We start from the raw sequence: 15189 nt of genomic DNA, 5'->3' as shown, positions 1-15189 counted from the left end.
ACAAAAATAGACACAGATACATTACTTCACGCACTCAGGCAAGAAACACCTGCATAGGTAGTGGTGTTATGGGAAACTACTGCTGCAGAAGAACATTTTCTGCTTCATTTGTCAAACAAACAAAAATATATTGCAGCTCCAGTCCTCTTTCCCATACTATAAAAACATGAATTGTGACTCCAGAAAAGAAACATTTCCTCTAACTATCTAAACGTATATTGCACTGCTACCTGCTGTGGTTGTTAGGTTCTTAACCAAGTCTATCAGCACTCAGCCCCTGTGAAGAAAGAGCAGCATGAAACCACTAATCATGACTTCATCAGTAAGGTTATGCCTGGAGTACTATTACACAGCTTACTTTGACTCGAACTCCACTGACGAGAGACCCACTGTTCTGACATGTTGAAGGGGCTGGGGCGTATTGGTGGCTTCCCACCAAAGTTTACAGTAAGTGGTTTTTTATTGTGTGAAGAAAAAATTCTTCCAAAATGAGAAACCAAAAGAGTCATTTGCAGCATTTTGTAACCACTGAATGGAAGGCTTCACTGCGGTTTCTGGTTTCTTCGCGCAAGAACGCAATAGTTCCTACATTTTAAAACATCAAATTGTGCAGTTTTATATGTGAATTTTTGAATATTTTATTTGCTGCTAGCTCAGCAATGGAATACATCAACCATTTAAAAACATGATGCAGAAAGTTCTTCTAAACAATATCACATCACAACCATAACAAGGGCAAGACTAGTAGCTGTTCTAGGCAAAGCAAATTTAATCGCCTCTAAAATTCACCTACAGAACAAGATCAGGTCAAAAACTGACTAATTAAAACTACTAACTTGAAACAGAAATACACACTGGGGTGTAACTTCGAAAGTCACTCAATAAAAAGTATTTCCCAGATCAAAACCAAATTTTCTGGGAAAATCTGTCCTTTTCCATGGGCAAAATCTGTAAGAGCATTCTGTCATTGTGATGCACCACCACCTTCTAGCACCTCACAGCTGCAAACGGCCCAACATCTGGAATGCAATCCTTGAAATGTAGGTCTCACTCTAAAGAGTAGTGAGAAGAAACGTTGTGACCTCAACACCACACCCAGACTACAGGCCCAAACACAAGTGCTTCCTCTGGAAGAACTTTTAGCCTAAAAAAAAGGAATGGTACAAGACCATTTGAGTATAGGTTCCCTTTTCCAGAAAGGTGTTCCTATGCCTGTGCACACTGTAACCCTCATACTGAAGGAGTCTTCACAGCCTTCCTCTGGGACTTGGCAACTGCTGCTCTCCTTCTTTTAGCTAAGATAATTAAGAGGCTGTACTAAAACATCAAAGAAAGGAATTTCTGATCCATGGACTAAAGCACTAGACATGAATTAAAGGTATCCATTTCAATTCTTTGTGGTGCTACAGGATCCTGTGCGAACCTGAGAAAGTTATTTAGTCCCTATGCCCAAGGCTTCAACTTCATTTCCATGAAATAAATACATGAAAGACCATAAGTGATTCGGGGCAGGGACAGAGAAGAAAGGCAGTAAAATATCGATTGCATTTCACAGCAGACAACTCATTCACTTGGCCAAGCAAAGGCAATTCGTGTAATTTGAAAAACTGAATGGCTATCCAGCCTGAGCTTCAGCTTCAATCTCTGTGTTGAGACTAAACAAGTTTCTTAAAAATCAGCTCGACAGTTCTGAACAGAACCCCGCACTCCTACCCTGCAATCTACCAGCAGAGGCTGGGTTTGCTCTCTCTAAAGCCAGCAACCTGCCACATGCACACACAAATCCTGTGTCCAAATGCTACAAGTAGTTAAGCGTGGGAGCAGCCACGATTCAATGAGGTCACCTTTGTGCAGGACCACCTCAAAGCAGCTGCAGGACACGGCCAATTAATTGAGTTACCATCCACAACAGATTGTGGATGAGTAGAAAAGCAAAAATAGCCAGATGAAAAATAGCAGTCCTGTGAGTAACACAGAACCACACTGATTTCCTGCTGAGCTACCAACAAAACTATGCCGGTTTTGCTCCACACTCCTTGAGATATCTCATCCACAATGCATAGCCATTTTTAACTCCATTTACAGAGCAATCTGATTCCCAGCTCTTCAGGGGCTAAACCAATGTTGGTTAGGTTTTTTTGCTTTCAATAGCAAAAGTGGATTTAAAGTGGATTTGGTCTGAGGAGACCTCTACTCATCACAGACAATCCCATTCTCAAAAATTTCTGACAATGAAAGGGCTCTAGACAGACAGCTTTCAAGTCTGGGGAGTCATATCGTACTTGGAAAAACATATATTTAAGAAGTAAATAGTGCTCTGTCATTGCAAGAAGCCAACATGCACGCAGCTTCTCTCTGGAGATATTCACACACACGCTTTACTTTTGGTTTTTCTACAGCTTCAATGCAAAAACACTGCCTTTATGGTTCATATGCCCTGATATAGCACTTGATAGAAAATTAACCACAAAATCACGCATCATATGTGGAATGGGGAAAGAAGGAATCAAAAAAAGAAAAAAACTCTACTTCTGTAATTATCTCTGCAGATGCTGAGAATGCATAAGATCATTGCAGAGATTTACCTGCAGAAAAATGTCAAAGGGAAGCAAGAGTCCCTACCAGATGCAAGAGCACACTAGTTTCCTGGACAAAGCAACCCGAGGGGGAGTAAGCCTGCCTGCACAGCTGTGATGCAACAGTTAAGTTGGTGGCAAAGGTATTCAAAACGGAGCATTCCTGACAGGGTGCAAGAAGTCAAAGAAAAGATGGTACAAAACCAGTCCCCGTATTTCCCTGGGACAGATGGAAATCGCACAGCCAGCCAGGCTGACTGACTAGGTTACCTGTGGCATCGGACTCGGTCCACTTGCCTCTGTGGATTTGTTTCAGAAGAGCGTAGAGCAGCCTCCAGAAATCCAGGCTCTGCAAAAGAAGGAGAGTTGGGGGAGATCAGCAGGCAAAATATCTGCCATACATTAAGCATTGATTAGGCAATTAAACCCGTATCTAAGCATCACTTATTACATGGAGGAGCACACTCCAACACTGTTGAATCAGGCAGGTTCAGGTATTAGCTGTCTTATAAACGCTACCTACAGTAAGGGACACTCAAAAAGAGAAGGGCTACTAGTGCTGGCTGTACAGCAAGACCCAGCACTTATACTTTGAGGCAAAGGCATACAGGAGCACAGCTTCCAAAACATCTGCTCTGATATAACCACATATCACAGAATGATAAGGGCTGGAAGGGACCTCTGAAGATCATCTAGTCCAAACCCTCTGCGAAAGCAGATTCAATTGCAGCAGACTGCACAGGATCACATTCAGGTAGCTTTTGAGTATATCCAGAGAAGAAGACTCCACAACCTCTCTGCGCAGCCTGTTCCAGTGCTCTGTCACCCTCAAAGCAACAAAGTTTTCCCTCATGTTCAGATGGAACTTCCTGTGTTCAAGTTTGTGCCCCCTGCCCCTTGTCCTGCCGCCAAGCTCCACTGAAAAGAGTCTGGCCCTGTCCTCCTGACACCGCCCTTTAGATATTTATAAGCATTGATGAGATCCCCTCTCAGTCTTCTCTTCTCCCAGGCCCAGGTCTCTCAGCCATTCCTTGTAAGAGAGATGCTCCATTCCCTTGATCATTTTTGCAGCCCCTTCACTGGACTCTCTCCAGTAGTTCCTTGTCTTTATTAACTGGGGAGCCCAGAACTGGACACAGTACTCCAGATGTGGCCTCACTAGGGCAGAGTAGCTTTAACACACCCCAGGAGACCCGTTCTTTGCCACAAGGGCACGTTGCTGGCTCATGGTCAACTTGTTGTCCACCAGGACCCTGAGGTCCTTCTCCACACCACTGCCTTCCAGCAGGTCAACCCATAACCTGCACTAGTGCACAGCATTATTCCTCCCCACATGCAGGACCCCACCTTTAGATATTTATAAGCATTGATGAGATCCCCTCTCAGTCTTCTCTTCTCCCAGGCCCAGGTCTCTCAGCCATTCCTTGTAAGAGAGATGCTCCATTCCCTTGATCATTTTTGCAGCCCCTTCACTGGACTCTCTCCAGTAGTTCCTTGTCTTTATTAACTGGGGAGCCCAGAACTGGACACAGTACTCCAGATGTGGCCTCACTAGGGCAGAGTAGCTTTAACACACCCCAGGAGACCCGGGCCTGTTCCAGTGCTCTGTCACCCTCAAAGCAACAAAGTTTTCCCTCATGTTCAGATGGAACTTCCTGTGTTCAAGTTTGTGCCCCCTGCCCCTTGTCCTGCCGCCAAGCTCCACTGAAAAGAGTCTGGCCCTGTCCTCCTGACACCGCCCTTTAGATATTTATAAGCATTGATGAGATCCCCTCTCAGTCTTCTCTTCTCCCAGGCCCAGGTCTCTCAGCCATTCCTTGTAAGAGAGATGCTCCATTCCCTTGATCATTTTTGCAGCCCCTTCACTGGACTCTCTCCAGTAGTTCCTTGTCTTTATTAACTGGGGAGCCCAGAACTGGACACAGTACTCCAGATGTGGCCTCACTAGGGCAGAGTAGCTTTAACACACCCCAGGAGACCCGTTCTTTGCCACAAGGGCACGTTGCTGGCTCATGGTCAACTTGTTGTCCACCAGGACCCTGAGGTCCTTCTCCACACCACTGCCTTCCAGCAGGTCAACCCATAACCTGCACTAGTGCACAGCATTATTCCTCCCCACATGCAGGACCCCACACTTGCCCTTGTTGAATTTCATTAGGTTTCTCTCCGCTCAACTCTCCAGCCTCTCCAGGTTTCTCTGGATGGCGGCACAGACTTCTGGTGTGTCAGTCACCCCTCCCAGTTTTGTATCATCAGCAAACTTGCTGAGGGTAAACACTGTCTTCTCATCATGTTGAGCAAGACTGGGCCCAGTACTGACCCCTGGGGAACACCGCTAGTTACAGGCCTCCAACTAGACTCTGTGCCGTTGATTACAACCCTCTGAGCTCTGCCACTCAGCCAGTTCTCTATTCACCTCACTGTCCACCCATCTAACCCACACTTCCTAAGCTTACCTAGGAGGACGTTATGGGAGATAGTGTCAAAAGCCTTGCTCTCTACTGCTCTCCCCTCATCTACCCAGCCAGTCATGCCATTGTAGGCAGCTACCAGGTTGGTCAAGCATGATTTCCCTTTTGTGAATCCATGTTTTCCACCCCTGAAAACTTTTTTTTCCACATACTTAGCATTGTAGGCAGCTACCAGGTTGGTCAAGCACGGTTTCCCTTTGGTGAATCCATGTTTTCCACCCCTGAAAACCTTTTTTTCCACATACTTAGAGATGACATCCAGAATGAGCTGTTCCATCACCTTTCCAGGGACGGAGGTGAGGCTAACTGGCCTATGGTTTCCTGGGTCCTCCTCCTCCTTGCTCCTTTTCCATCACCTTTCCAGGGACGGAGGTGAGGCTAACTGGCCTATGGTTTCCTGGGTCCTCCTCCTCCTTGCCCCTTTCTGAAGATTAGGGCAACACTGGCTTTCCTCCAGTCCTCAGACGTTGATTACAACCCTCTGAGCTCTGCCACTCAGCCAGTTCTCTATTCACCTCACTGTCCACTCATCTAACCCACACTTCCTAAGCTTACCTATGAGGACATTATGGGAGATAGTGTCAAAAGCCTTGCTCTCTACTGCTCTCCCCTCATCTACCCAGCCAGTCATGCCATTGTAGGCAGCTACCAGGTTGGTCAAGCACGGTTTCCCTTTGGTGAATCCATGTTTTCCACCCCTGAAAACCTTTTTTTCCACATACTTAGAGATGACATCCAGAATGAGCTGTTCCATCACCTTTCCAGGGACGGAGGTGAGGCTAACTGGCCTATGGTTTCCTGGGTCCTCCTCCTCCTTGCCCCTTTCTGAAGATTAGGGCAACACTGGCTTTCCTCCAGTCCTCATGCACCTCTCCTGTTCTCCATGACCTTTCAAAGATGATGCAGACTGGCCCTGCAATAACATCTGCCAGCTCCCTCAACACTTGTGGGTGCATCCCATCAGGGTCCATGGATTTCTGGGTGTTGAGTTTGCCTAAATGACAACATGGCGCAACTCACCCATAGTCAAAGAAGCACTTGAAGACACTGAAAAGATCTGACCGGGATAGCATCAAAAACTCACAAACAAGAGGCTGCACACAGTGAGTTGTAACTGGAAATAATTTTTTGGCCACACAAGGACAGCACGCTGACAAACTGGAACAGTGATTCTTACAGTTGGAATTTCAGTCAATGCTCATAAAATGCTTAAAATAGCTAACTGTGCAAGTGGAGCAGCCTGCGAGTGAGCTGCAGTCCTCAGAAACCTCTCCTGTTCTCCATGACCTTTCAAAGATGATGCAGAGTGGCCCTGCAATAACATCTGCCAGCTCCCTCAACACTCGTGGGTGCATCCCATCAGGGTCCATGGATTTCTGGGTGTTGAGTTTGCCTGAATGACAACATGGCACAACTCTCCCATAGTCAAAGAAGCACTTGAAGACACTGAAAAGATCTGGCCAGGATAGCATCAAAAACTCACAAACAAGAGGCTGCACACAGTGAGTTGTAACTGGAAATAATTTTTTGGCCACACAAGGACAGCACGCTGACAAACTGGAACAGTGATTCTTACAGTTGGAATTTCAGTCAATGCTCATAAAATGCTTAAAATAGCTAACTGTGCAAGTGGAGCAGCCTGCGAGTGAGCTGGAGGCCTCGTAAGCATCGCTCTGTAAAGCCCCAAAGCAGGAAGACCCAAGCTGGCACACAGCAAAGGGAAGCAAACCTCAGGTGACACTCGCAAGGTGTTGCCGACCACAGAGAAATACCAAGCTTTAACTTAAAAACCACCAGAAAGTAAAGCCCTTTCCAGAGTAGCCAGTTTGCCAGTCAGCTGGGGCCCACAGAGAGGTCTCCCCACCCAGGCCTTGGCCCCACAGAGACGTCTCTGTCCCCGGCCCCTGTCCCATTTGGGTGTCCCCGGGCCCTGTCCCACTTGGGTGTCTTCACACCCCCCCCTCAGGACTCTCGCCCCCACCCTGTGTCCCCGGGAGAGGGGCGAAGGGAGGGTGGGGGGTGCCGCTATCCCTGCGAGTGAGCCCGAGGCCTCGTAAGCATCGCTCTGTAAAGCCCCAAAGCAGGAAGACCCAAGCTGGCACACAGCAAAGGGAAGCAAACCTCAGGTGACACTCGCAAGGTGTTGCCGACCACAGAGAAATGCCAAGCTTTAATTTAAAAACCACCAGAAAATAAAGCCCTTTCCAGAGTAGCCAGTTTGCGAGTCAGCTGGGGCCCACAGAGAGGTCTCCCCACCCAGGCCCTGGCCCCACAGAGACGTCTCTGTCCCTGGGGCCTGTCCCACTTGGGTGTCCCCGGGCCCCGTCCCACATGGGTGTCCTCACAACCCCCCCTCAGGACTCTCGCCCCCACCCTGTGTCCCCGGGAGAGGGGCGAAGGGGGGGGTGGGGGTGCCGCTATGCAACAGCGGGGTCCGCCGGCGAAGGCCGGCCCGGGGGCTGCCCGCGCTCACCGCCTGCGGCCGGTCGAACCTGGCGCGGCGGAGCGGCACACGGGGCGGGTGGGTCACCTCTTGCCCCCCACCCGAGGCAAAGGCAAGCACCCCGGCCGCATCTCCTGCCTGGCCAAGCACCCCGGGTGAGCCCTGCGAGCTTTCCCCACCCTTCCTGGCTGAAAGAGTTGTTGTAAACCCCACTTGGGCTTTTCTAAGAACACACCTCAGCCACCGTCAGGCCAACAAATTGTCTCTCGGCCGAGTGGGTTTTGGCAGCAGGGAACGGGCTCCCATCCTGGCTTCCCACCTTCCTCTGAGTTCCCTGGGGTGGGATGCAGGCAGCTCGGGTCCTCAGGCCTATAAGCTCTTCACTGAAGCAACGCATCCTTGGAGGGGCGTCAGGGGGGGAAATGGTTCTGCCGTTTGGGATTCAGCCCAAGTCCCTGAGATTAAATGTCCACCTCTTGGCCGTCCACCTCTTTACGTGTCTGAAACCTGGCCCTGAGATGGATTCCCACTTTGGGATTCAGCCCAAGTCCCTGAGATTAAATGTCCACCTCTTGGCCCTCCACCTCTTTACGTGTCTAAAAGCTGGCCCTGAGATGGATTCCCACTGTGGGCAGTATGGAGGGACCACCACTGGTGTGTGCCAGGGAGACTGGTCCCACTCCACCAGCACAGCAGGCATCCTCCTGAGCCAGGGCTGCCTCTACCTCTCCGTAAGACCTGCTGAAAACCTCCACTGGTGGTTTCTTGGCCAGTTAACCCGTTCATAACCCATTTAACATGCTATCTATTGTGAGCAGTACGGAGGGACCACCACTGGTGTGTGCCAGCGAGGCTGGTCCCACTCCACCAGCACAGCAGGGATCCTCCTGAGCCAGGGCTGCCTCTACCTCTCCGTAAGACCTGCTGAAAACCTCCACTGGTGGTTTCTTGGCCAGTTAACCCGTTCATAACCCATTTAACATGCTATCTATAGATCTAGCACAACAGTTTCCCCTTTTTTTTTCCCCATCATCTGAATACCACGAAACAACACGTGAAATTCCTTCCAGCTACGGAATGGCCTCTTGCAGCCAAATGGCTGCTCGCAACGAGGAGAGACCTCGCATCGGTTGGTCCCTTCCGCTCCGCCCGCCGCCCGCTGCGGCGCCCCCTGGCGGCTGGGAGGGAGCACCGCGCCCGCCGCCATCCCGGAGCCGCCTGGGGGCGACACGCGTGACCGCGGGCAGGGAGTGGGAGCGCTGGAGATGGACCCCGCCGCCTTTCGCCCTGCCTTCCCCCAGCACAGCCGCCTTCCCGTTATCTATTCTCCCTGCGCTAGTGCCTCAGGGCAGAGAACCCCCCGCTCGCCTCCCCTGGGAAAGTGACCCGAGTGGGGAAGCAGCCAGGGGGATGGCACACGGGGCAGGTGGGTCACCTCTTGCCCCCCACCCGAGGCAAAGGCAAGCACCCCGGCTGCATCTCCTGCCTGGCCAGGCACCCCGGGCGAGACCTGCGAGCTTTCCCCACCCTTCCTGGCTGAAAAAGTTGTTGCAAAACCCCACTTGGGCTTTCCTAAGAACACACCTCGGCCACCATCAGACCAACAAAATGGCTCTCGGCCAAGTGGGTTTTGGCAGCAGGGAACGGGCTCCCATCCTGGCTTCCCACCTTCCTCTGAGTTCCCTGGGGTGGGATGCAGGCAGCTCGGGTCCTCAGGCCTATAAGCTCTTCACTGAAGCAACGCATCCTTGGAGGGGCGTCAGGGGGGGAAATGGTTCTGCCGTTTGGGATTCAGCCCAAGTCCCTGAGATTAAATGTCCACCTCTTGGCCCTCCACCTCTTTACGTGTCTAAAAGCTGGCCCTGAGATGGATTCCCACTGTGGGCAGTATGGAGGGACCACCACTGGTGTGTGCCAGGGAGACTGGTCCCACTCCACCAGCACAGCAGGCATCCTCCTGAGCCAGGGCTGCCTCTACCTCTCCGTAAGACCTCTGGCGCCCTTCCGCTCCGCCCGCCGCCCGCTGCAGCGCCCCCTGGCGGCTGGGAGGGAGCACCGCGCCCGCCGCCATCCCGGAGCCGCCTGGGGGCGACACGCGTGACCGCGGGCAGGGAGTGGGAGCGCTGGAGATGGACCCCGCCGCCTTTCGCCCTGCCTTCCCCCAGCACAGCCGCCTTCCCGTTATCTATTCTCCCTGCGCTAGTGCCTCAGGGCAGAGAACCCCCCGCTCGCCTCCCCTGGGAAAGTGACCCGAGTGGGGAAGCAGCCAGGGGGATGGCGAGATGGACCCCGCCGCCTTTCGCCCTGCCTCCCCCCAGCCCAGCCGCCTTCCCGCTGTCTCTTCTCCCTGTGCTAGTGCCTCAGGGCAGAGAACTCCCCGCTCGCCTCCCCTGGGAAAGCGACCCGAGTGGGGAAGCAGCCAGGGGGACGGCACACGGGGCGGGTGGGTCACCTCTTGCCCCCCACCCGAGGCAAAGGCAAGCACCCCGGCCGCATCTCCTGCCTGGCCAAGCACCCCGGGTGAGCCCTGCGAGCTTTCCCCACCCTTCCTGGCTGAAAAAGTTGTTGCAAAACCCCACTTGGGCTTTCCTAAGAACACACCTCGGCCACCATCAGACCAACAAAATGGCTCTCGGCCAAGTGGGTTTTGGCAGCAGGGAACGGGCTCCCATCCTGGCTTCCCACCTTCCTCTGAGTTCCCTGGGGTGGGATGCAGGCAGCTCGGGTCCTCAGGCCTATAAGCTCTTCACTGAAGCAACGCATCCTTGGAGGGGCGTCAGGGGGGGAAATGGTTCTGCCGTTTGGGATTCAGCCCAAGTCCCTGAGATTAAATGTCCACCTCTTGGCCCTCCACCTCTTTACGTGTCTAAAAGCTGGCCCTGAGATGGATTCCCACTGTGGGCAGTATGGAGGGACCACCACTGGTGTGTGCCAGGGAGACTGGTCCCACTCCACCAGCACAGCAGGCATCCTCCTGAGCCAGGGCTGCCTCTACCTCTCCGTAAGACCTGCTGAAAACCTCCACTGGTGGTTTCTTGCCCAGTTAACCAGTTCATAACCCATTTAACGTGCTATCTGTAGATCTAGCACAACAGTTTCCCCTTTTTTTTCCCCCATCATCTGAATACCACGAAACAACACGTGAAATTCCTTCCAGCTACGGAATGGCCTCTTGCAGCCAAATGGCTGCTCGCAACGAGGAGAGACCTCGCATCGGTTGGTCCAACGAGACCTTCAGCAAAGCCCGCTTACTAACATGAACTGCGTTTGCACTCTTTCCCTCTGGCCTCTCTCGCCTCCCACCCCTGTGCCGGGGATCACAGCCCTTTCCAACGCCGAGCACCACATTAATGCTCTCCCACAAGTGGGTTTTGGCAGCAGGGAACGGGCTCCCATCCTGGCTTCCCACCTTCCTCTGAGTTCCCTGGGGTGGGATGCAGGCAGCTCGGGTCCTCAGGCCTATAAGCTCTTCACTGAAGCAACGCATCCTTGGAGGGGCGTCAGGGGGGGAAATGGTTCTGCCGTTTGGGATTCAGCCCAAGTCCCTGAGATTAAATGTCCACCTCTTGGCCCTCCACCTCTTTACGTGTCTAAAAGCTGGCCCTGAGATGGATTCCCACTGTGGGCAGTATGGAGGGACCACCACTGGTGTGTGCCAGGGAGACTGGTCCCACTCCACCAGCACAGCAGGCATCCTCCTGAGCCAGGGCTGCCTCTACCTCTCCGTAAGACCTGCTGAAAACCTCCACTGGTGGTTTCTTGCCCAGTTAACCAGTTCATAACCCATTTAACGTGCTATCTGTAGATCTAGCACAACAGTTTCCCCTTTTTTTTCCCCCATCATCTGAATACCACGAAACAACACGTGAAATTCCTTCCAGCTACGGAATGGCCTTCAGCAGCCAAATGGCTGCTCGCAACGAGGAGAGACCTCGCAGCAGTTGGTCCAACGAGACCTTCAGCAAAGCCCGCTTGCTAACATGAACTGAGTTTGCACTCTTTCCCTCTGGCCTCTCTCTCCTCCCACCCCTGTGCCGGGGATCGCAGCCCTTTCCAACGCCGAGCACGACAATAATGCTCTCCCGGTCCCACAGATCCTGGCTGCTGCTCCAGCCGGCCCTGAAAAGACCCCTGGGTGTGAGTTATCCAGGTTTAAGGATTTTTAAAATATCTTCTCTAGCAGCTGTTTTCTCACATCCTCTTTCTTTCCTAATGGCCTGGAAAGCATTTTCCTTATCCCTCGCCCAGCTCCAGCTCAGCAATCTCTATCCAGTTCTTTGCTCTCCTTCCTAACAGGTTTGGCATGTCCATATGGTTCCTTGCTTTTGGTTCCCAACAGCCCATAAAGGCCTTTTCTATTGCTCAGAGCCTTATCGGACCTGGATAATCCTCTGCTGTCTTTGGCATCCTTCTCAGCTTTCCGTACCTTGCTGCTATCAGGCTCTGTCTGGTCCCTCCGTGACACATGGCTTGTCTATTTTCCCGTCCCCGCTGCAGTCTCCGGGCAGGAGGACCTTCAGCTGGAGCCAATTTCCTGTGTTTTCTTGACCATTTCATAAACCCCACTCAAAGCCATCCCTGTCCCCACACACATTCCTCTGTCTAGGCCTTTCCTCCCCGGGGCAGCTGCCTGCTTCGCCGCTGTCGAGACAAGGGCTCCCCTGCAGCACCCAGTGTACGCACCAGCGGGTGGTCCTGCCCATCACCCCTCTCTGGGCTCCCGTCCCCCAGCCAACACACCAGTCCCCTGGCCAGCAAGCTTCATCACCTAGTATGGGAGCAGCAGCTGGGATGCACGCCATCCCGGCACGCGTCCCCCAGCCAACACACCAGTCCCCTGGCCAGCGAGCTTCATCACCTAGTGTGGGAGCAGCAGCTGGGATGCACGCCGTCCCAGCACACTGAGAGCCCCCATGCCACCTCTCCATCCCACTGGCTGGACCAGCCCCGTGGTGGCCCAGAGCCGGGTTGGCTGCCCTCCTGGCCAGCATCTCCTGGTCCCCGGCCCCGTGGCTCCCCCGGCACGCAGCCCCATGGGCGCAGCTGACGCAAGACGCCTGGCGCTGCGGAGGGCTGGCACCCGGCCACGGGCGAGTCGGAAGGCCAGGCAGCAAATCCCAGCCTCTCCGGCGCGGCACGGCGCGGTGGGGGCTCGGTCCCAGCACGAGAGGCCCCACTTATCTGCTCTGCCGGCTGCCTGGGCCGTTTTCCCAGGATGGGAGAAGCTGATGGGAAAGCAATGGTTTCCTGCCGTAGAGATGGGCCCATGCTGTGGACAGATGAAGGAGGTGACAGCGTGATGGACCTGCTGTCCTGTCCTAGCAGGGATGGCAATGCCACCCCTCCAGGAGCAGAGCCCCTGCTGTATCCAGCCCACCCTCACCTCCCCTGTCCTGAGCCCTGGTCCAGCAGGGACTGACAGTGCAAACAAGCACACTCTGATGTCACCACGTGCACCTTGGAGATCACGGGAGACCAGAGAAGCCTTCAAGATCTCTGTATGGCAGGGGGGAGCAGGATGGAGCTGGTTTGTTGTCTCAACCCACCTGGCTGCTCCTATGGGTCCCCCAACTTTGCCCGAGGCAGTTTTGGGAGAAGCCACACTGTGGGTTGCCCCAACAGTGGGAGCAGCCATGAGGACCACAATGGGAAGGGAAGATCCAGGTGGGCACTGAGAGGCCAGGGATGCTCCTCCTGAGAAGAGGACACTGGGCTTCAGCCTCTCCCAGCTCCCGGGGCTTGCGTGACACCGCGCAGCTGCGCAGCCAGCAGCTTTTGGCGCGATGTGACATCTGGGGTCATTTCCGCCCCCGGGTGACTCAGCCGGGGCCGAGGGCGCCTGTTTGCACCCGCGCCATGGCAACCCGCCGCCGCGGGCGGCCCCGCTGTTTGCAGCCGTTGCCAGAGATGACGGCCGCATCCCATTGCCTCATGTGGATTGTATGCAGGAGCGGCAATCTCCGCTCTCCCCGGCGGCAGCACGGCTTCCTGATGTCACCTCGGCCCAGCCCTGCCAAGGGGAAGGTGTGAGCTCTCCTTCTGGGGAAAAAAAAACAAAAACAAACAAACCCTTTACCCCTTTGCTCTTTTATTATTATTTTTTGTATTGCTTTTATCCCTGCTAAGGCACAGGCAGGAGCCAGCCTGTCTCCCGGCCAGGCCCTCGGGCCGTGCATCGGTGCTTCCCACGCTTCGCTGCCAGCCCCGGGGCAGCCAGAGCTCTGCTCCGCTCCTGGCTCCTCTGCTCCTCTCCTGGTTCCTCTCCTGGCTCCTCTGCTCCTCTCCTGGTTCCTCTGCTCCTCTCCTGGCTCCTCTGCTCCCTGCAGCAGCAGCAGAGCAGGCATCCCAGCAGAGAGCAGCTGCTCCCCTTGCCCTACGAGGGAGGCTCTGGGTGGCCGTAGCATTTCACACCCCGCACAGACCAGGCAGGCTGCACCCCTTCCTATCACAAACATTTCCAGCTCCTTCCCAACCCTCTCCCAGCTCTTTTGTGCACTCACTCTTTCCTCTCACTCGGGTGCTGGGTTCATCCAAGCAGGAAAAGGCACAGTCTGGCAGCCAGGGAGAACATCATGCTGGCAGGAAGGAGCGGAGCAGAACAGGGGCTGTGAACGCAGGCAAATGTGGGGCAGCGATGCTTAGCCCCACACTGCGTGGGGAAGGGTCAGGGATCACAGCTCCCACCTGGCACAGAGCAGCCCCAGCATCTGGTGATGAAGACCAGTTGTGGGCTTGTGTCTCCGCCAGCCGAGCAGCCTTCCCTGGCTGGGGAGAGATGATGGTGCCTTCCAGACCAGCCACCCTGGGATCTCTGCTGATGGAGTCCAGCTGTCAGCACACTCAGGGTGGCAAATAGGCACCTCCTTGCTGGAGAGCAATGAGCTGCCTCCTGGCACCACCTTCCCAGAGGTGCTGATATTGCCGGGATGGCCAGCACGCCTTTAGCACACTGAATTGCATCACGTAGATCACTGGGTCCCTGAGAGGGACCGTAACGGCTGCACAAATACTCTACTGCTGGTTTTCCTGGACACAGTCAATTAAGTCTGCATTAGGCCTGTGTGGGGGCTGTAGCGCCAAAATTCAAGGTCAGCTCCCAGCAGTTGGATGCTTAAGAGAGGCGTTGTTATTTCAGGCCCTCTGATGCAGCATCTGCACTTTCACATGATAAGTGAACTGGGAAGGATTAGGAAAAAAAAGATCTGGGGTCTTGCAATTCTCTGTTCTCACAGAGAGAAGAAGACAGAGGCTGCAGGGGGAAGATCCTATACCCTCCCCCTTGGAAACTCTCCCTATCGCCTCGAAAATAACACAAGAGGAGTAGAAGTAAAATGCAGCTCTAGCACTGGATGCCGACTTTTCTTCTCAGGCTCCTCACTGGGGAAAGCCACCCAGGACCTGGCAAAGGTCCTCAAGGCTCTGGGCATGGAAGAGCCCATCCCCTCCTCTCCTTGCTCCCTGACTAGACCTCAGTCTCCAGTACCGTGATTCACGGTCTAGCCTGCTTCTCGTTACGCCTCTCTTGCCTTCAGTTATCTTCAGCTGCTTTAGTGTTTGTTTGAGGCTGTTGTTCCCCATCAGGAATGAGGTTTGCCCCCCTCTTCACTGCCTCTGCAAAGCTGTTTCCGCTGATGGCACGGGGCTTCCCCAACCCGCTGCTTTGCAGAGCTGGGCTGGGAAGTGGCAGCTCACCGTGCCA

General features: G+C 53.8%; 1 protein-coding gene across 1 annotated transcript in view; it reads right to left on the bottom strand.

Annotated features, from left to right (window-relative positions):
- The window catches only part of LOC106888836 (chromosome unknown open reading frame, human C14orf80), a 104615-nt gene extending 95054 nt beyond the window's left edge, over window positions 1-9561 (bottom strand). Inside the window, exons 1-2 of the mRNA XM_014943342.1 lie at window positions 9469-9561; window positions 2839-2925 (exon numbers count right to left, since the gene is read on the bottom strand). Of these exons, the coding sequence (XP_014798828.1) occupies window positions 2839-2925; window positions 9469-9561 (180 nt within the window). The remainder of the gene's footprint in view (window positions 1-2838; window positions 2926-9468) is intronic.
- Window positions 9562-15189: the final 5628 nt, after the last annotated feature.

Source organism: Calidris pugnax, unplaced genomic scaffold, assembly GCF_001431845.1.
Source record: "Calidris pugnax isolate Ruff unplaced genomic scaffold, ASM143184v1 scaffold63, whole genome shotgun sequence".
Classification (NCBI taxonomy): Eukaryota; Metazoa; Chordata; class Aves; order Charadriiformes; family Scolopacidae; genus Calidris; species Calidris pugnax.
Note: the sequence above shows the minus strand (reverse complement) of the source record. Positions and strands in the feature narration are given on the sequence as shown.